Consider the following 20763-nt stretch of genomic DNA (forward strand, 5'->3'; position numbering starts at 1 on the left):
ATTTCCAGTTTCTCCTGGCTCCAATCCATTCTCCACATAGCTGCCAAATGATTTTCCTAAAGCACAGATCTTATAATGTCATTCTCAAATTTAATAAACTCCAGTGAGCTTTTTTTTTTTCACTTATAGGATCAAATATAAATTACTTTATTTAGCATTTTAAATCCTTTACAACCTTGAAGTGGGTTGTGGTCCCTTTAAGAAACTGTATTTCCTATTGATCTGTGATTCCCTTTCTCAGCCATTCCTGAGGAAGGCATATCCTCCCCAGATAAATTATCTTTCCAGGATGCCAGAGCCTTTGATTCAATTAGAAATCCTGGTCAAAAAGTACCCCTTTGAAGTGCTGTTAATTCCAATAGGAGATTTGGGCTGTCCCAGCCCCCACTAGGTCTGACCTGCTCAGGCTGTCCCAGCCCCCACCAAGACACTCAATATAACAGCTTCCATCAAGGAAGGTCTTTTGCAGATGGACCTTGGTAGCTCCCTTTACTGCAGGGACCTTCTGTCCACTAAGAACTGCATTCTCAGTGCAAAACTCCATTTTACGTAGATCTGCCACTATAGAAGTGAGTCTCTTGGTAAACTTCTTTCTATCTAACAATAAACTTTCATTTTGCAACTCATATTCGGGAATGAATGAATTTTTTCACTCCTAAAACCTGCAGCCAGTTTAAAGGGATTCTTAACAACTCTCTTATAGCCACTAATTTAGACTACTCAAACAGCATCAACCTGACTATAAATTTTCTTTCTATCTTTATTATACATTATTCTCATGCACACTTGGTTCAACCAAATTAGCTTTCTTACTGTCTGTCTCCTAACTCTGGAATACTCTCCCTCCTCTCTTAGAACCCTAACTTTTCTCCAAGGCTCAGCTGTGGCACCCACTATATGAATCCTTCCTCCCTCTAGCTACGACTGTCTTCTCCACTCCCTAGCTCCACCAATGATCTTGTAGCTATTTTGTATATTTTTTTTGTCTCTTCATTCATACATGTTGTTTCTCATCTCTAGGTTGTAAACCACTTTAGGGTAAGGATGTTTCACTTGTTTTTTCAATTCTAATACCTTAATAAATATTGCTTATTGTCTCACTGTGAAATTATAAAGAATTAACAATAAATAAGAGAATGTGCTGTAGTTTGTCTGTTGTGCTACTACCGGGGCCATCTGACTGTGACTGCTGGAGATCCAACCCAGACCTGCAGAAGGATCTCCTCATGTGAGAGGATGATACAAGGAGACTGAGAGGCAGTTGATATTCTCTGACCTCTCTGACTGAAAGGCTGTTGTGCTGTTTGTCCTCTCTCTTCTTCCCTCGGCCTCCAATTTATCACATTCCCAGTCGGCAACACCTGTGTCAGCAAAGGCTGCCCTGCCACTCCTTCAGATGCTATGATCCACAGCTGTGGAGGCTCTCGGGGAATTGACCTGTCCCTTAACATTTGTCTGTTTTTGATTTGTTTGTTTTGGGTCTGGAACAGGAATTTCATGAATGTATGGAACTTGGAGTGTAGAAAATTTCTTCTACCACTGCTGGTCAGAAACTTGTCTGTAACTGGAAATTTTAGAGGTTGTTTGGGAGTAATTTCCCTAGAGTTATATAGCCAGTATCTACCAGAGTAAAACTAGAACCAAGGCATCTCTTTCTGACTCTAAGGCTAGTTCTGTTTATTGTGGTTAGGAATGCATATATAATTTTAATAATAATAATAATTATTATTAATATTATCCACAGCAGTGTTATGAACCTGGATTAGGAAAATCTGGCTTCAAATCCCTCTTCTGACACTTACTATCTATATATTACCCAAACAAGATATTTTAAACTTTTTTTAGCCTCAGTTTTGTTATTTCTAAAATGGGATTATATTACAGCATCGGGTTATGCATGTCAAATGAAATAACATATGAAAAGCACGTTGCAAACTTTAAAACATTACATTAATGTTAATTATTTATCTCTACATGCCTCAGGACCACTTCTTAGGATTTATCTACTAGACCCTCTTTGAGAACAAAGGACAAATAACAGCAATACCAATCAAGTGAGTCATGTTTGGAATGGTAGAGAGAATTACAGTCTTCCCCCACTCCTATGAAATTATTGATATAATTATCCAAGAACCCCTAATGGAGCTCCAGATGCCAAGCTATGTTAGATAAATCAACCAGGACATAGTAAAGCCCTGAATAGAGGAAGCACCTTGCTAAGCTACTATCAATTACATTAAAGTAATTCTGTCACTTTTTTCATATAATTCATATGTAAATCATATCTTCAACCCCTACCCAGCATTACACAAGAGCTGTTTCTACAGCACTCTCTTGTACTTTCTTATGAAAATAGTAATGAACCTCCAAATACCACAAAATTATCAAACACAAATTGGCGTTTATGAAGAAACATTTTTATTTTAGCCATTATGGAAAACAATTAACTTTTTCATTATAGAAAACATTAAATAATAAACCAGTAAGATGTTATACAGTACTTTTGATAACTTCTTCCATTCATTTAGTGCAATATCTTATTGGCACCTACAAGTGGATTTTTCAATTTTCTCCTATTTTTTCCCCGTGCACTTATTTGGCTTGAAGAGAAGCAACTGGTCTAAAATGTTTTGTATGTAGAAGTCCATGGTCATGTTTCCTGTCCCTTAATTTGTGTGGACCCCAGTAAATTACATTTCTCATCTCATATCTTCCTTTCTTTCCCAATAAACAATGAGACATTCAGTTGTTTCCACTATTCCCAGAAATGTTGCTGTTTGACAAAGGCTCTTGACACTTTAGTGCTCCTCCCTCTCTAGAGACGTTCCTGTCATCTGTATGAATGTTAGAATTTCTCTGACACTCTCAGCTGTTTAGTCAGCCTAAACCTGGCCAAGGTATTTTTTTTTAAAGGAAAAATGAAATTCCCTCATACTATAGTATCAAACACATAATGCACCTATAACAATGTTTATTTTTTGTAAGGAAAGGCATCTATTAGTGTTAGGTAGACCAAGAAAGGCAAAGCATCTCCTAGAATCTTGGCATTTGATGAGTAATGGTATAGAGGAAAGAGCACTGGCTTTGGTAGGTTCAAATCCTATCACTTAACTACAGGTGTGATCTAGTGATGAGGCATGTGAATGAGTGCGATTCCTTCCCAGGTTTGGAACTGAAAGAATTCGCTAACCCCAGAGGCTGTGACAAAAGTAGGAGGTTTTATTTTTCACTAAGAGGTTTTCCCTTACCGGGCCATTTTCTCAATGGAGGAAATCTGCAAAGAAAAGGATAGCAAAAGACCTATTTTATGTGTAAGTCTGGGGTGGGGGTGGGGGGGAAGGGGAACAGTGTTTGATAATTAGACCAGGATTTCTCAATTGAATGTCAAGTCTTTCATGAGACTTTGACTTGACTTCCCGAAACATCAATAGGAGTTTGATTTGCCCTCCCTCTTGAGAGGATATGAAACTATTTGGAGTCTGGGTTTTTGCAGATTAAAGAGGACATGGTTTTTGTGATTTTACAAGATTTTTAGAGTTCATTTGTGAAATTAAGACAAATGCCTTAAACTCTCTTGGACTCAGTTTCCCCACTGGTAAAATGAGGTAAAAGTCCTTTCCAGATTTAACATCTGGTAGGACTTGAGGATGAGATGGGCTGCCCTGGGCTCTTGCCCTGGGAAAGAGAAGACCTACATGGATCAATGGAATATATGGAAATATCAAATTACTACAAGAGGAAACAAGCGTTGACATAGCTCTATACTTAGTCACATTATTTGACCTTTATAAAGCCATCTTTGGGATGGAAGGTACTTAGTTTTTTTTTTAAATCTGTCTTAATGGAGGGCTAGACATCCCAAACAGACAAAAAGCAAAAACAAACAAACAAAAACCAAGCCATTCTGTTTTTAAAGCTTTTTGGATAAAGTCCCCTGTTCTTTCATTAAACAACTCTGATTTAATAATTCTTCCAGCTGGGAAATTCCCCTTTAAACACTGCAGTCTAAATTGTTGCCTCTTGTTATCTTCTTTGTATGTGAATGACAGATTATCATTCTTTGTGTAACTGAGCTTCATAGACTTGAAAATCAACATTGATTTCTCCCTAAATCTTTTCTTCTTCAAGCTGACTAGTTAGTCTCTATTCTTTTACTATTTCATCATATAACTTTCTCTCCCGACCTTTCTAACAGTGTTTGTGATTCCTAGAAAAAAATGCAGAAACTGTTTTTAATTCTTTCAGTATAAATAAATAATAACAATCCCGGGAAGTATCGTTGCTTGTAGGAAGCATTTATTTTTATATTTAAGTTGAAATAAGTTGGGAGTAAATATAAATTTAGATTCATTTAGTCTAAAATAGTGATAGATCTTATAAATGACTGCCTATGAGCTGTAATATACATATATATCCTTCAGTTTTCTTCACATTCTAATCAGATACTTTGGCATATAAATCACAAGGCAATTTTTAAAAAATTAGCAAAATATTATTAGAGCCTTAAACGCTGGTCTAGAAAATTCCCTTTCCACCTTCTTGCTAAGAAGTTCTAGAGGTTCCTCAAGAGAGAGACATAAGAGTACAGCAAACAGCTGTTAGTCACCATGTTTGGCTTTGAAATTATGGCTCCAAACAATAGGGATATCAGTATGCTCAGGAGCCAATGTGATACTTTGGGAAAAGCATTGATTTAAGAATCCAAGGATGTGGGTTCAAATCTTGTCTCTGCCATTTGTGACAAACTTGTGGGATCTTGGACAATTCAGTGAATCTCCATGTCCTTCATTTTCTTCACCTATTAAAAATGGGGTGAATGGACTAGATGCCTTTAAGTTTCTTTTTGTCTATAGATCTGTGATCTATGACCCTGTGAATCACTCTAAGTTTTAGTTTCTTCATCTACAAAAATGGGAGTTGGACTACATGAGCCCCAAGGTCCCTTCTAGATCCTATGAATTGAAAAGTAGAGATCCGTCCATTTATAAGATGCCAGAAATTCACTTATGTACCATGAAGCGATAAAGAACCCGATTCTAATCAAAATTGTCTAGCTAAGTGATGTAACCCAAATAGAAACTGGCCACTACACCTGTATATAATGATCCCTGTGGACTGCAAATTGATTTAGAAAACCATTAACATTATGTTTATTTTTATTATTAAATTGAAATTGGGTGGGGATTAATACAAATTGTGATTCAGTTAGTCTAAAATGGTGTTAGGACTTTGTAAGTTGCTGCCTATGGACTTCTAATACGTACCACTGGTTTAGATTAATCAGAGTTAAGATAATTATGATATAAAAATGTTTTTTAGCTTACCCCAATGCTTTATCCAAAGTGAGATATTTACAATTTATATCTGGCCTATAACACAGGGTCACAGAAAAAGATAAGATTTCACATGATGCATCTTTTTAAACTCGAAAGATCACAAGCTGCTTTTTACCTTACAGCTAGAGTCTGTAAATATTAGGAACACATAAATATATAATATCAATAGCACATTTACAGAAAATACCACTCTACCAATATTAAAGGGATGTAATGCTACTCTATATAATTTTTTAAATGGATACAAAATAAGAATAAATGTAATTTGACATAGTATACATCCTTCTTTCTTAAAAAAAAAAATGGCAGTAGATAGCCAGAGTTTGGGTACAGGCTAGAGTTACCTTAAATTAGGAGACACCATTTCCACAAGTATAATTGTATCACATGTGAAATGATTACATTTGGTACAGCAATGAGCAGATGCTCTTTTGAATGGAAAGTCTTGTTTGTTTATTTAGAAAACTTGCCCCCCAAATGAACTTTTCCTTTATTTCTAGAGGCATCTTAGATACAAGATGAAGGATGTGATTTGTCCCATGTACACTGCAGCACCAAAAAGACAATGGAGAACAGGAGTGGGAGTTTTGCCTATCATGGTTATCATTGGAGATCTTTATAGAAAAGAGAGTTTTACTCTTCACTGGGAATTGCACAAAAGCAGGCCAACAGAAGTAGATCACCACTTGCTTCTGACCCAGCTCTTCTCAGCCTGATAGAAAGGGAAATAGGAGGGAGGAGAGGGAGCCAAGCAGATGCCCATTTCTGGTGTTGGTGGATCTAGGGTTCATCCGAGCACCGGCCTCTTTTCAAACTCACGTCATCCAATCCAATATTCCCAGTGTGGCTGGGTCTTTTTTCACCTTTGAAAATGACCTAAGAGAAAGAACCAAGTACTAGTCAAGACTTCTGCTCACTTAAGCTTCCACTAATTTACTGAACTTTGTTTGGAACTTTAACAATAAACTAAATATTAAGTTACTTTTGACCTATTTTTACCCAACATGAACAGCTACAGAAGTGTTACTGTCAAAAACTTGAATTGTCCAAAGATGTTAGATTGTATTACAAAGTTACTCTATGAAAAACTACATTTAAAAGTGAAAATATTGGGAAAGAGTTCAGAAGTTTAAAAAGTATGATTAAAGTATAGAGTCAGAGTGAGAAATTAAGTAAAAGACGCTGCAGAACATTCTGTCTCTCTCTCTCCCCCCTTTCTTCTTCCCTTCTCCCTCTCCCTCCTCTCTCTTTCTCTCTGTTTCTGTTTCTCTCTTCCTCCCTCCTCTCTCTCCCTCCCTTCTTCTCTCCCCCTCTCCTCCTTTCCCTCTTCCTCACTATGTGACCAGGTGTAATAACCTTTGAGCTGTCTTCCTCCCCAACATCCACAGGCACCTGTCAGTGGGTCAATAAGTGTTTATTAAGCACTTTCTACATATGCCTCTACAGCAACTAATCTCTGGATGGCTTCACATGACCTTCTTGCTGACAGTCAACAAGCATTTATTAAGTTCTTACTATATTCCAGGCACTTCAGCTGAGGACTGGAAATACAAAAACAAGTAGGTAGGTTCCTGCCCTCAATAAACTTAACATTCTATTTGGGGAAGACAATGCATAAAGGAAGCTGAAAGGTGAGGAGCATGGAGGGAAGAAAGGCTCCCAGGCTGGAAGGCATTGGAGAGAAAGTCTGGAGTGCAACATGGAGAGGAATGAGACATTGCTGGCCTGGTCTCCTTCCTCTAATGGAGGAAAAGTCATTTAATGAGAGGAACAGCCAAAGAGGTAGAGGCTACGGTCAGTAGGTCAGTCAACCAGTCAGCAAGCATTTATAAAGGACTTAATTTATGCCAAACACTGTGCTTGGGATAAAGAGATGCACAAGGGATACAAAGAAAGGTTAGAAAAAAAGGTATTCCCTATTTCCAAGGAACTCATGGGCTAATGGGAGAAACAACATGCAAATACCTAGGTATATAGGAGATACATAGAATAAAGATGATCTGAAAAGGGACAGCATTATGTGTGCATATATAATACACACATGTTGTTATATGTCATATATGAGTGTTAGCTCTATTTGTGTCTCTTTACTTGCTTACAAGCTCCAAAAGGGCAGGGGTTATGTTTTGTCTAAACCTGTGCATCTCTCTAAGAGTTTGCAATAATAGTATCTGGTACATATTAGGTACTTAAGAATGTTTGCTTAAGTTGAATGTTAAGAAGGCTAACATACTTTTCAATAACCTGATAACCCAGATATAACTTATAGTCTTCAGAGAGTTGCTAGGGGATGGAAAGTGGGGCTTGTGTCTCTGAAGAGTTAAACAACTTGAAGAGTTAAAAACAATCATAACCCATATATGTCTATGTTAGGACTTGAACCCATCTTCTGCTGACTCCAAGGCTGCCATTTCTTATTGACTTGATATGAACTGCTATCTCCTTATTCATAATTGCAATTATGTGATAACATTCTTCTCACCAGAGTCACATGGGCACAAACATCATAATCTAACCCTATGAAGATGCCATCATTGTTTAATTCTGAAAATGTTCTGTCATTCATTTATGTTAACCAGAAGACAACAGTCCTAATAGTGCCAATAAAAGTAGAATAAAAGTCTTAAAACTAGATTCTCAAAGCACTTATGTTAAAGATACATTAATACCTAGTGCCATCAACCTAACCTACATCAACACATCTTATCACTATTTTCCTGGAAATTTTTCAGAAGCCAAGTATTGTAAAGAGTTTCATTATTTAAAAGAATTATGATTAAATCCTCATTAAATTATAGCTCCTTGAGGATAAGGGCTGTTTTAGGCTTAAAAAAATTACTTAGCACAATGCGTGGCCCACATTAGGCACTTAATAAAAGTTTAGTGACAAATTGCAATTTGACTTATTAGCAACATAATTAAGCATAATTTAGACTAATATTATGCCATCTTTGTTCAAATCTTTTTTGGGAATCAAGGCACAAAAGAGAAATTAAGTATCCTAATTAGGACTCAAGAAGTTTTAAAAAACTTAGTTACTTCAACCAGGTCATCCTTGTCATCTCATAATCTCTTCTCCTTTGTATCTCACATTGAACTGAATAAGAAAATTACTAATGTTGTTTGAGGAATGCTGTATGATGTGCTCTGTGATCTCAGATTTTAAAAAGTACTTTAACCTTTCAAGTATTTCAGTATTTTAGTCTTTCAAGGAGTATCTGTTGATAGTTTAGGATTCTCAAAAGTTTGAATATGAGGAAATGGGAAAAGGAGGAAAGCAGAGTCTTTGTTGGTAGAAATAAATATATACATTCATACACAAACGTGTGTGTGTGTGTGTGTGTGTGTGTGTATAATTATATCAGTCTCCACTCTCTTCTCCTCATACATTTTTCAAAATCTTTTAAGGCCATGATAGATCTTCAGTTCTGTCTCTTTTCTCAGGGTAAGTCTGCAGTGAATAAGAGACAATCAGTGAAGCCAAGTGAATGAGAAGAAAACCGAATACTTAACTGAGCCTTAATTGATGAGGAGACCAAGGCTTTCTCTACTCTGCCTTTTTGATGAAGAATAATACTGGTCATTCACTTCAAGCTTCTCTGTTGTAAAAAGCACTCACAGATACTGACCCCTCTGCAGCTTTACTTACACTCTTGATATCTGCGCCCCGCAGCGTGATCTGTGTTTGCCTCCAGCCGTGGCCACCGTTCCTGCCCCACAGGGCCGCTCCGGGGGTATCATGCCTTCTTACAAACAGCTGGAGGGTTCCAGAATGAAGCCCAGATACCTTGTGCTTGAATGATAAACACAAGTCACCTGAGTTCATGAAGTGGCTGAGAGGCAACACCAAACGAGCTGCTTTTCCACCTGGACTTTTGGGCTCCGAGACCGTCAAAAACTGTCCACCTAGGATAGGGAGATCAACAAAATTGATGTTTTCATGTATATTGGAGATTCTTTTTTTCACATGTGAATCATTTGGTTCTTCAATCAGAAATCTGTTGATTGTTAAAGTTGTGTAAAGGATCTGAGACATCAGGAGATTAAATAACGCATTAAGCAAATGATGTTAAAGTTGTGTCTTAAATTCTGTGCTTTTGTATTTATGGATGACTTTCAATTATATGCAATAGTGGAGGGCAGAAATTAGACAAATCATGGAAATAATTTGTTTTGGACAGGACCTATATTTAAATTTTATCCACATGATGTAGTTCTCTCTATTAATTTGTTTCAATCCCTTCTTTGCCACTACATTTTTTACCAAACTTTCTAGGGCACTGAGAATTGACTTACCTGTGTCACATAGCCATTACATATTGAGATAGAGTTTGAATTTAGGTCATCTTTAAATGGATACTGGCATCATGCCATGTTGCTTTTAATTTTAAAATTGTTTTTATTTTGCTTAGGAATACAATCAGAAACCCACTCAGGCATGCCCATCCACTTGGATTGAGGCATTCCTCACTCCATCATTCTATTTCAATGTTCTTCTTGATTTTAAGAATATTGTCAATTTAATCTTACTATCAGTAGTAGGAGAGCTTAAGGGGAAGAAAATGATCAGAAAAAAATTTAAATGTGCATTAATCACTTGGTAATAAACAAAATTGGTGATCATTTCCCTTTGTTGAATCCATCCAAAAAAGTCCCAGGTGTTAGGTCCTTTATAATTCCTATGGTTAGCACAATGTCTGATATAAAGTAGGAGCTTGTTATAAATATTTGTTGACATTACTTTTTGGTATGTCGTGATCAGTAAGTAAGTACCTTCCCCCCTTACACCTTCTATAGCACTTTATTTGTACCTCTGCCTTCATCATGTATTATTCTATAATGTGGTTATCTGTAAACTCTGTGATATATATATATATTTTAACATGTTTAACATATATTGGATTACTTGCCATCTAAGAGAGTGGGTGTAGGGAAGGGGAGGAAAATTTGGAACACAAGGTTTTGCAAGGGTCATTGTTGAAAAATTGTCCATATGTTTTGAAAATAAAAAGCTTTAGTAGAAAAAAAAGTAAACTTTGTGAAAGTGAGGACTATGTCTTAGCTTTGTATCCCCCCTTTTATATTTCATGTAACACAATGCTTGCATGTAGTAGGAACTTACTGTCTATGAAATTGAATTCTAAATTATTTATTCCCAACCAATAGGTTGATGACATATTCTAACACATTATTAATAAAACATTATCAATTATAAATGTACATTGTAATATAAATTTGTGTTTATTATAAATTTATAATTATTTATTACTTATAATTATAGCATGTTTTTGCAAGAATTATTGACTGTTAGTTATCCCTCTCTCATACCTAATGACTATTCCATTTTCCTTTTCAGTCATACATCCACTTTCTGTCATCATTGCTTATATGATGCAACCTGCTTACAACCCACCAAACATCTCTTTAAGGTGTGATGTTCTAGGATTATAGCATGATCTTAGAGGCCATTGAGTCCAACTTCTTATTTTATATATCAAAGTGATGGGATAAAGAATGAAATAGATATAAAGTGTCTACTATGTGCCAGCACTGCACCAAGTGCTTTAACAACAACTATATATTATTTTCATTTCACAGTTGAAGTTAATGGAATTTAAATGACTTGCCCAGGGTTATACAACTAGTAAGTATCTGAGGCTGGATTTTAACTCATCTAGGCTCAGTGCTCTAACCACTGCACATTTAGATGCCTCTAAGTAACTAAAGGTGACTATGTCTTAAGTGATATCTTTTCCTTTCAACATCATTCATATGCTATAACTTGATAATAACCCATCAAGCATCTTTGCATTGGTTTTTGAGTCACCTGCAATTTTGATTCTTCTGAAGATAAGGTGCTCTAGAATTCTAGCATGATGCTTGGAATTTTAAAGGTCAACTTGTCCCACTCTCACTTTACAAATGAGGAACTGCGACCAAGGGAGATAGAATCTGTACTATGCTTTCTAGAGCCCCCAAATTGGGGTACCAAAATATACCATCAAGGACTAGCTCTCTGGAGGATCTCGGAACCAGTCTAAGTCCTTGGTCTTAGTGGAGGAGTGATGAAAGCAGAAGACTCACGAGAATGGTCAAAGATGGAGTCCTTTATTTAGAGCCCTCTCAGCTCTTAAATACCTTAGTATGATTACAACATTACAGCACACTAAGCATGTGCCAACTAGAGAAACATTACCTCATCACATCACACTGAGCAAGTGCTAACTTGTAATATTCTCTCTAAAATGTAATCTTCTCTTGTTGGGGTTTTCTTGGGGTCTCTGGAGGCAGCCTTCATTTCAGTTCAGTAATCACTACAAGTGCAGCCAGGGATTAAAGTCCAAATCCTTTATTGTCTTTGCTTTCCTGCAGCCCAGTTAGCTTTCTTATAGTCCAGATCCTTTATTATCTCCTTCCTGGGGCTGGCAACTTTCTGGAGAGTCTTTCAGTCTGGCCTTGGTTCCGAGAGCTTGAGCTCCCACCTGGCTTCTCTGGCTTCTGAATTTCCCCGACTGAATCCTAGCTGAGGCTTCTATTCTAGCTTATATGCTCTACACTGAGTATACACCAATCATTATATCACTAAGAAACCATTATTTGTTGCAGGATTAAATCTATGCTAAACTAGATTTAACCATTGTCTCCTCAATTCCACTTAGTATCTTGTTTCAAGTTCTGGCTCATAATATCTCCTTGTAGGATTAAATCAATCATACCGAACCACGCTAAATTAGATAACTATTGTCTCTATCAATTTCACTGACTTAGTACCTTGTAAGAATCCTTTGTTTCAAGCTCAGAGTTCTGGCCCATAACACTAACTATAGTAGCATTACATCACAACACACTGTACATGTGCTAAATATCAGTACCCTGATATTGATATGTAAATGCCTCTTTACTGTAAGTATCCCTTGCTTCAAGTAGAACACAGGTGGTCATGTCCTCCTTAACTCCTCAGGAAGGGTGAGAGCCCTTAGGGGAGATGGGGAGCCAAAGCAGACCTGTCAGCAGGCTCCCTCTGGGTTGAAAGGTCCTATACCTTACCCAGAGTTCCTCCACTATCTGCGGCTCTCTATAAGAAGCAAATGTCCAAAGTCACACTGAGGTGAGATTTGAAATCAAAATCAGCAAATTCAAATGTGCCAGCCACATTTATAACCAGAGGATATAAGTGAGGATATAAGTGTAAATCCTGACATTGGTCCTGACACTGGGAAAATAAAGTGGTAAGGGCTGCACAAATACCAATAGTTTTTGTTAAAAATCCTGAGTTGAGAAAGCCTTGATATCTTCACTAATTAAACCTTAATAAATGTACCCATTTCTTCTAGGTCAAATGACTTCATTAATTGTCACTATTTTTCCATTATTCTTCTCCTAATCTACTTACTAATATTTATATTTCCCTTTAGCCCTTATTCTATTTTAAATTATTATATATTCACCTCTTTATTCTATATTCATCTCATCATCCAGACTAAATTATGATTATAAATTATGTACTCAATAATTACCAACATGCATCATTTCCACTATGATGGAAGCCTTTCTCTTCTCTTGTTCCTCATTTATGGTTTACTTATAGTTTATCCTACAGAACAGGATCCAAATACATATAGTATACATTTAGTTTTTGCTGAGTCAATACTCAATTTGGATCATGGATGTGGACCTCAAAAGATACCTAGTTCAACTCCCTCATTCTGAACATGGGGAAATCTAAGGACGAAGGAATTTAAGTGACCAGCCCCAGTCTCAGAGGCAGTAAAAATCAAAGATGGGATTTTAACTCAAATCCTCCAACTCCAGAGTCAATGGTCATGACCATTCTTTCCAGGGAGATGTACCCTGTCTAATAATTCCATAAGAAAGAGTTAAAATTGTGGGTCATTTGTCCCCAGATATTATGACATTCAAGTGATTTTACCCATTTCTATTTTTTTCATGAATTCTAATTCTAACTATTCTGCCCATTTGATTCATAGATAAGAAATGGATCAGAAGACATGCATATGTCACAAAGTACATTGGTAGAGGAAAAACACATTAAAGAAACCATGAATGCATAAAATATTAATATTATTATTACTATTGCAAATAATAATATAATGGCTCACAAAATTTTTAAGGCAATTGACAAATACTCATTTGATCCTCAAAGCAACCCAAGGAATTAGTTGTTATCATCATCCCTATTTTATAGATGAGGAAATTGAGAGAAAGAAGTTAACTGCCTTTTCCAGTGTCACACAGTAAGTATTTGTGATGGGATTTGAACTCAAGTCTTCCTGACTCAAGATAAAGCAATGAAATGTGAATCAAGAAAGATTGATCTTAGTGAGTTCAAATCTGGTCTCAGACACTTACTAGCTGTGTGACCCTGGGAAAGTCACTTAACCCTGTTTGCCTCAGTTTCCTCATATGTCAAATGAACTGGAGAAGAAAATGGCTATTCATTCCAGTGTCTTTGTTAAGAAAACTCCAAATAAAATCATGAAGATTTTGATATGACTGAAATAACTGATCAGCAATAACAAAAACTTCCTGATTCTAGGCTCAGCACTCTAGTCACTGTACTATCTAGCTGTATAAAAAACTAGAAAGAAAATGCAAAGTATTTTCTTCATATACCAAGGGTATGGGCATGTAGGACCAGAGAGGAAGATTAGACTGATGCCATAGAAAATGCTATGTTGGAATCTATTAGATATCCAGAGAACCAGAGGAGGAAGGCATGGATAAAAAGTCACGGATAAAAATCATACCGGAGAACAAAGTCTGTTTAACTTGTGATCTGTACCAATAGACAAGTACCAACTTCCGTTTTAAACCATGGATCCACTGAAAAAGGGATCTCCTGCCTGCTCTGATCTCTCCTACACTTGTCATGCCCCCCTTCCCCCAGAAAATAACAAAATGATAATAACAATTATGACATGATTTTAATGAAAATAATAAAATTACAATTAAAATAAAAGTTACAATAAAATCTTATAACCTTAAGTATTTACATGAAAATAGAAAAGTTCTTCCATGTCAACTTTTGAATAGTCATGGGTATTTAGGCTGTCTGGAGTGTGAGATTATTGTGGGTAGATGATGTTCAATTAAAAAAAGACAATAATTAGGATCATCTTAATACTCCCTGGAAATGAATACTAATACCATCAATCTGCTCTATAGTGAATACAAACAAGAGAGTCTTACAATGCAAGTCAAACTAATAGCAATTTTATATGATCTTTTTGCAAAGGTGGCCAGAATTTTAGAGTCTCACTATAATAAATGAGACTACTATTTATCTCACTTTGTCTTTAAGGTATCTGAACCATGTCATGGGAAAAATTCTTTCACTCTGAAGGAAAATGGGAGGTTTTAATTTTTTTTTCCCCAAAACAGCAAGAATGATAGCCTAAGGGCAAAACCTGATTCCTTTTCTCCCCATCCAGCAAAACAGGTTAAGAAAATAAATGAGAACTCTTGTCTCTCTTTGGACCTACTGCCTTAAAAAATATTTTGGAAAATATTTTTCAAGGATGTTAATGGCATATCTCCGTAAACCAGAAGATGCTGCATAATATGAAGAAGAAAATTTTGAACTAATCTCATTACAGAGGTTAAATTAGAGAAATTTGGATTAACTTTTTGACAGAAAACCATATTGCTTTGTAGACTGAGAGCTTTTCTGTAAGGCAGACCTGATTTCAAATCCTATTTTCTAATACATACTGACTGTAGGTTCAGGGGCAAGTCATTTAATTTTTCAATGCCCTAGGCAACTCTTTAAAAAAAACCAGGTGAACATTTTGGGAGGTCATGACCCTTCTAGAGTTTGAAGAAGCTCATGGGTAGACTCCTTTTCAAAATGTATAAAATAAAATACAAGATGATAAAAAAAGAAGCCCATTATATTGAAATAAAGGTCTAATTTTTTTTTCCCCTTCAAAGTTCATAGACATCTTGAAACCTATCCATAGATCTCTTGGAGGCCCATGAAACTTAAGGTAAAAACCACTATTCTAAGACAAGTTATAGAATACATGAGAATTTGCCTTGCCAGAGGGCGTTTCCTCACAAGGAATACCCTATTATGTATGAAGTCACAGATCTTCTTCCTCTTTCCATTTGTTTCTACTGCACAAAGAGAATTTTATAAAGATCACCATGTTTTTTTTAATCAACTCTGTGGTCTGGGATGATTATGGATATTCCCCAAATACAAAATCAACTTAATGCTAAGGCTAGGATTCATGGGGTTTGTTACAGATTAGCCCAACTCTCACCCTTTACCCCCCAAAAAAAATCTGTCTGCAGGGTGATAATCTCTAATAAGAAAGAGGTATAGATCATAGGAACTCAATCAGTCCCTTTAAATCAGATGACTGAGAAACAGTAATAGGAGGTCTATAGTACTTTTACTTTTCCAACACTCAATTAACTATTTAATCAAAGTCCCGCAAAATTAATAAGCTTATGTTTGGAGGTGATCCTCCCCCCCCCCAGTGAAAAGGAGCTTGGAATGGTTGGGAAGAATTGGGACTCATATTCTGGGCTCACACTTAGTTCCTGAGAATTTAAACCTTGGGGGGAGAGAGGGGAATCCTAGAAATGGCATATCATTCTCAGAGTCATCAGTTATAGAGCACTGGATTTCTTCCCATTTCCTTTGACTATAAAATATATTCAATCCAATCTAAAATGATATAAAGGAAATTCATTGGATCACTTTGAGAGACTTAAAGTTGGAAAGGGCATAAAGATCATCCTATTTTACAGATGATTAAACAGATCCTCAGAGAAGGCCCCTGGCTAAAACAGCAGAGCAGGAATTTGGTCTTGCGTTGCTTGACTCCAAATCCAAGACCCTGGCCCCATAACCTGTATCAAAATGATTAGTCGTGCATGTGTCTAAGGAATGATGCACATTAAGTTCATAACAGAGGAGGTAGATATCTTCAGATGAATGAAGAAATGTTAATGAAATCCTCTTTATAGCCCTACTTTTAGTCCCCAGGTTATGTTTCCATTCATATACAGATGTGAATCATATTCAACTGGGAAAAAAAACTCCAAAGTAAACAAATCTTCATTAGATCCTAGCTGTGGAGCTGGAAACGTAGCATCAAGTGTATGGGATGTTGGGCCTGGAGCCAGGAAGTCCTGATTTCAAATTTGACCTCAGACAATTACTGTGTGATCATGGGTAAGTCACCTCAATTTCTTTAACTGTAAAACAGGGAGTGGGAGAGACTCCCAGGATTGTCAGGAGAATCAAATGAGATAATATTTAGATTATGCTTCTCACAGTGCTTGGAATATAGTAGGTGCTATATAAATGCTCAGTTCCTTCCCTTCCCTACTTCTTAGGGTTTTTGTGAGAATCAAATCAAATAATATTTATAAAGTATTTAGCACAGTGCTTAGCATTCACTAGATACCGTATATATGCTCTCATCATTAATATTATCATGTTATCCCAGAAGCTTTCTAGTTTAATTTCTTCATTTTACAGATGGAAAACAGCCAAAGTGAGATAGTAACTTTTCCTAGTATTCCATAAGTATTAAGCACAGAGCCAGAATTGGAATCCAGACCCTTCGACTGTAAATCCATCATTCTTTTAGAATGGGCCACTCTTTTACATTTTTTTAATGGAGATGAATTTAGGTCACTCTGGTCCACAGCCCTTGTAGCTTAGGGAATGATATCTAAAGTAGTCCAAGGTGGTGAATGAGTCTAGGTCATGTGGGTCATATTGAATAGGGAAATCTAATGTCCCTGGAAGGTCTCAGGATCAGTCAGAGTCAGGATCAATTAAAGTTCTTGATCTTTAGAGAGAGAAGTGAAGGAGACAGACAAACTGTCATGTGGCTTGCCAAAGATGTATCCTGGATTCTGGAGTCAGGAGTCTCCAGCCCCTCTCCTCCTCGTCCTACTGCCAAGTGACCCTGACTTCTCTTCCTCTGCCCTCCAATCCTTTCCTACAATTATCTCACCACCAAATATTCAGCAAGCACCAATGGTGAGGAGAGCCATCACATCACCATCTCATCTAAATATATGTATATAGAGCCATTATCTTACAAAGAATAGGTAATTAGCCTCTGTCTGATTCAAGCACACTTTTTTTAGAGTTTCAGCCCTCTACAGGGAAAAAAGGAGAAAAGGGAAAAGTTGTTGGTGGACAGATTACCTTCTGCAGGTAGCAGCAACAGGACTAAAATGATGGGAATAGCTGATATAATAAGCAGGAGGTCAGAAAGGAAAATAGTGGGCCAGGAGCTGGCAGTAAGATCTGACAGTATTCTGAAGCAAGACAGGATTAAGCTGGCTATGAGACTCCAATCCCATGAACCAATAAGATAAATGTCATGAGTATCAATCTAAGGCATGGTTTCTTAACTTGGGGTATTTGCAGGGTAATTATAAGTATCAAGATAATATTTGTAAAAACTTAGAAAATCTAAAAGCATTATATACATATGCTACCTAATTATTTTTTATTATGTAATTATAATTCATTGTCATTAGTTTACTTTATAATTCTATATTTTATATTTTATGCATTTGAAGTCATCCCATAGGCTTCATTGGACTGCCAAAGGTCCATGATCCTTGACTTAAGGTATTTTTTCTTTCTGCTCATTGCACCAAATTGTCACCTTTAGCTTTTCTAGTTACATTGAATATATTTAGTGGTTTATCCCATTATGCCTAACCTCTCTTTGACATATTCCACTTTCCTGCCTCGTAGGATCAGTAGGCATAGGAAAACTAATTTCTGTTCTCAAGTCCTTGACATTTAGACACTTTCAATTATAATTTTAAAAAAATTCAAGAAGCTGTACCATATATAAACGGTCTTCTGAAAAGTTGTGAATCTATTAAATACATACAAAAGAAATGATAGTTTACACACACAGATGGGAAGTAATTATTTAGAGGAAAACTATAACAAATCCTTTTGTAAATTAAAGAATCCATTTAAAAAAAAGAACTATATATCCTTAATTTATTTTGTTGGTTAAGGATTTTACACATCAGATTTTCTTACAGCAGGCCCAAAGTGTTATTTATTAGTGTTATTATGACCATCATTTCCCAGCTTTAAGTAACAACCAATTTTGTATTATCAATGAATCAAAGATAACTGATACATCTGCAATCTGCAATGCTAACTTTCCCTCTTAGTTGCCATACTAATAAGGGTCCCAACTAGCCCATGAAGCAATTGGGAGTCAAGAGAAGATTATGAAGATTTTTAAAGACCTAGATATGCCTAAAAGAACAATTCAGAAGACCTGTATGAAATGATCAAATCATTGTTGAGATGGGCTCGGAAAAGTCAAAGATGGAAAACCAATACAAATTAGCATTCCAGAAGTCTGGAGATGAAGTGAATTACCTATCCCCTGCTTAGGACAAAGCAAACAAAATGCAGAAAGGGATATAAATTTTCAGACACGATCAATGTGGAGATTTGTTTGGCTGGACTATAAAGATTTGTTATGAAATTGCTTTTTCTTTTCATCTTATTTGTTCAGTTAGGGGATGGAAAATGGGAGGGAGGGAAAATACTTAGCAAAAATAAACTTTTTTAAAATTAAAAAAGATGGTGAACAAGGCAGAGATTTTTAAAAAAGTAGACACTATATTTTGTATAGTTTAACATAAACAGTTTTTAAGTTTTAAAGTGTTTTAGACAAAGCATATTTTAAAGCAAAACCTAGTTTTAGTTTCTAGAATACTTTAGAAGGATATGTGTGATATATGTGAATATATAAATATATTTACACACACATACATAGATACATCTCTGTCTCCAACTATCTATCTAATATATCCTTTTTCTGTATCCCCAGCACTTAGCACAGTTCTAGGCACATGATAAGCTTTTAATAAATGATTTGTCTCTGAATGATGGGCACTTCTTTGTTCTGTTTAGTTTTCATTAAATTAGTAGGCAGTAGAGGGTTCTTTCTTCTTCCATCTTGTGTGTGCACATGTAGATGTACATGGGAGTACATGTGCTCTCATTTGGTGTATGTTATATATGTTATTTTGAAATCTAGGAGTGTCTATAAATAGACTACACAATATTTATTTAAAGAATTTTCCTCTCCTCTTCTAGTATGTTATGTTGTTGCTGCTTAGTCTTGAAACATGATTTCACAAACAAAAAAAAAAATTCCCACTTCAATTTGTTTGCAGTTATCTAGATAATTTAAACATTGAGGAAGCAAACCAAACCATATGTGTTTCTGCTTCCTAAAAAGGAAGGGATAAATATGGATTAAATAAAATGCTACTCAATACTGAGATCTTAGATAAAGAAAAAAATATGACAAACTTAGAAGCTCTCTAAAAGGCCATTTCCAGAACAATTAACCTAGCAAAAATCTGTGACATAATCCTGCAGTACACCATGGTGGATGTTATAAGATTAAATCTCTCAAACTATTTTAAATTGGAAATCTTCAGAATTTTGGAGGATTTTCTGTTTTCAAACCCAGGTCTGCTCATTTGTGCTAGGAATGGTCCTGCCCACTGACTAATGGTGTGACTTTGGATAAAATACTCAATCTTTCTGAGCCCTACTTTTTTCATAGGTATGAGAGAGCCAATTCTTCTGTCCAGCCTATCTTGCAAGGTTGCATAGTGTGAGTTTCAGCTGAGATAATTCAAGATAAAAGACTTTAAAAAGTGTCAGGACAGAGCAGAGGAATTAGACAAATTGGGGACCTCATTTTCTTCATCTGTACAATGTGAGGGCTGAACTACATAGCCTCAAAGATTCTATATCACTCTAAATTAATGATTTTACAGTCTTCTATTATGATAATTATTTCATATGCCTTCAGTCTCTTAGTAGCCAGATGGAGATTTATGTCCAAGATGATACTATTAAATGTTTTTACCTGCTGAATCTCTGACTGGTTCCCAATGTAAATCATCATCTTTTTCCCTAAGCCATCCACAAAGACCATGGTCAAAGTTACAGCTGTGTATCAGAACACCTAAAGGAAAGGAATAAAACAACTCAATGAATCACATGAATTGATACTTGAAGATAACTTAAGAGGACTGCATTTTCCCCAAAATCAAATTCCCTTCCATCATTCATTTCTCAACCATCACTCTGAGATCAGATTGGAACCTGCATAAAACCTCTCCCAACATAACTGTCAGCTGAGACCATTTGTAAGAAGAGACTATAGAAAGTGACCAAAGTTTGACATTACAATTTAAATGTTGATTGATTCCATTAAAAATAAAAAAGAACAGGATGAATCAATAGTTTTAGCTAGAGTACCTTAACTTCTGAGGAAACAAAAGTAGTGTGAAAAAAAGTCAGAGTACTTGAAATAACCATTCATGGAAAGGGAAGAAAAGGAATAAAAAAGCTTATTAGCATGTAAATAGG

General features: G+C 36.0%; 1 protein-coding gene across 4 annotated transcripts in view; it reads right to left on the reverse strand.

Annotated features, from left to right (window-relative positions):
• Positions 1-2399: 2399 nt before the first annotated feature.
• NPNT (nephronectin) overlaps positions 2400-20763 on the reverse strand; it is a 111996-nt gene continuing 93632 nt past the window's right edge. For all 4 annotated transcript variants that reach the window (XM_031943180.1, XM_031943178.1, XM_031943179.1 and 1 more), the window contains 3 exons: positions 20258-20356; positions 8986-9242; positions 2400-6212 (listed from right to left, as the gene is read on the reverse strand). In XM_031943180.1, the coding sequence (XP_031799040.1) occupies positions 6117-6212; positions 8986-9242; positions 20258-20356 (452 nt within the window). In that variant the 3' untranslated portion in view covers positions 2400-6116. The remainder of the gene's footprint in view (positions 6213-8985; positions 9243-20257; positions 20357-20763) is intronic.

Source organism: Sarcophilus harrisii, chromosome 6 (assembly GCF_902635505.1).
Source record: "Sarcophilus harrisii chromosome 6, mSarHar1.11, whole genome shotgun sequence".
Classification (NCBI taxonomy): domain Eukaryota; kingdom Metazoa; phylum Chordata; class Mammalia; order Dasyuromorphia; family Dasyuridae; genus Sarcophilus; species Sarcophilus harrisii.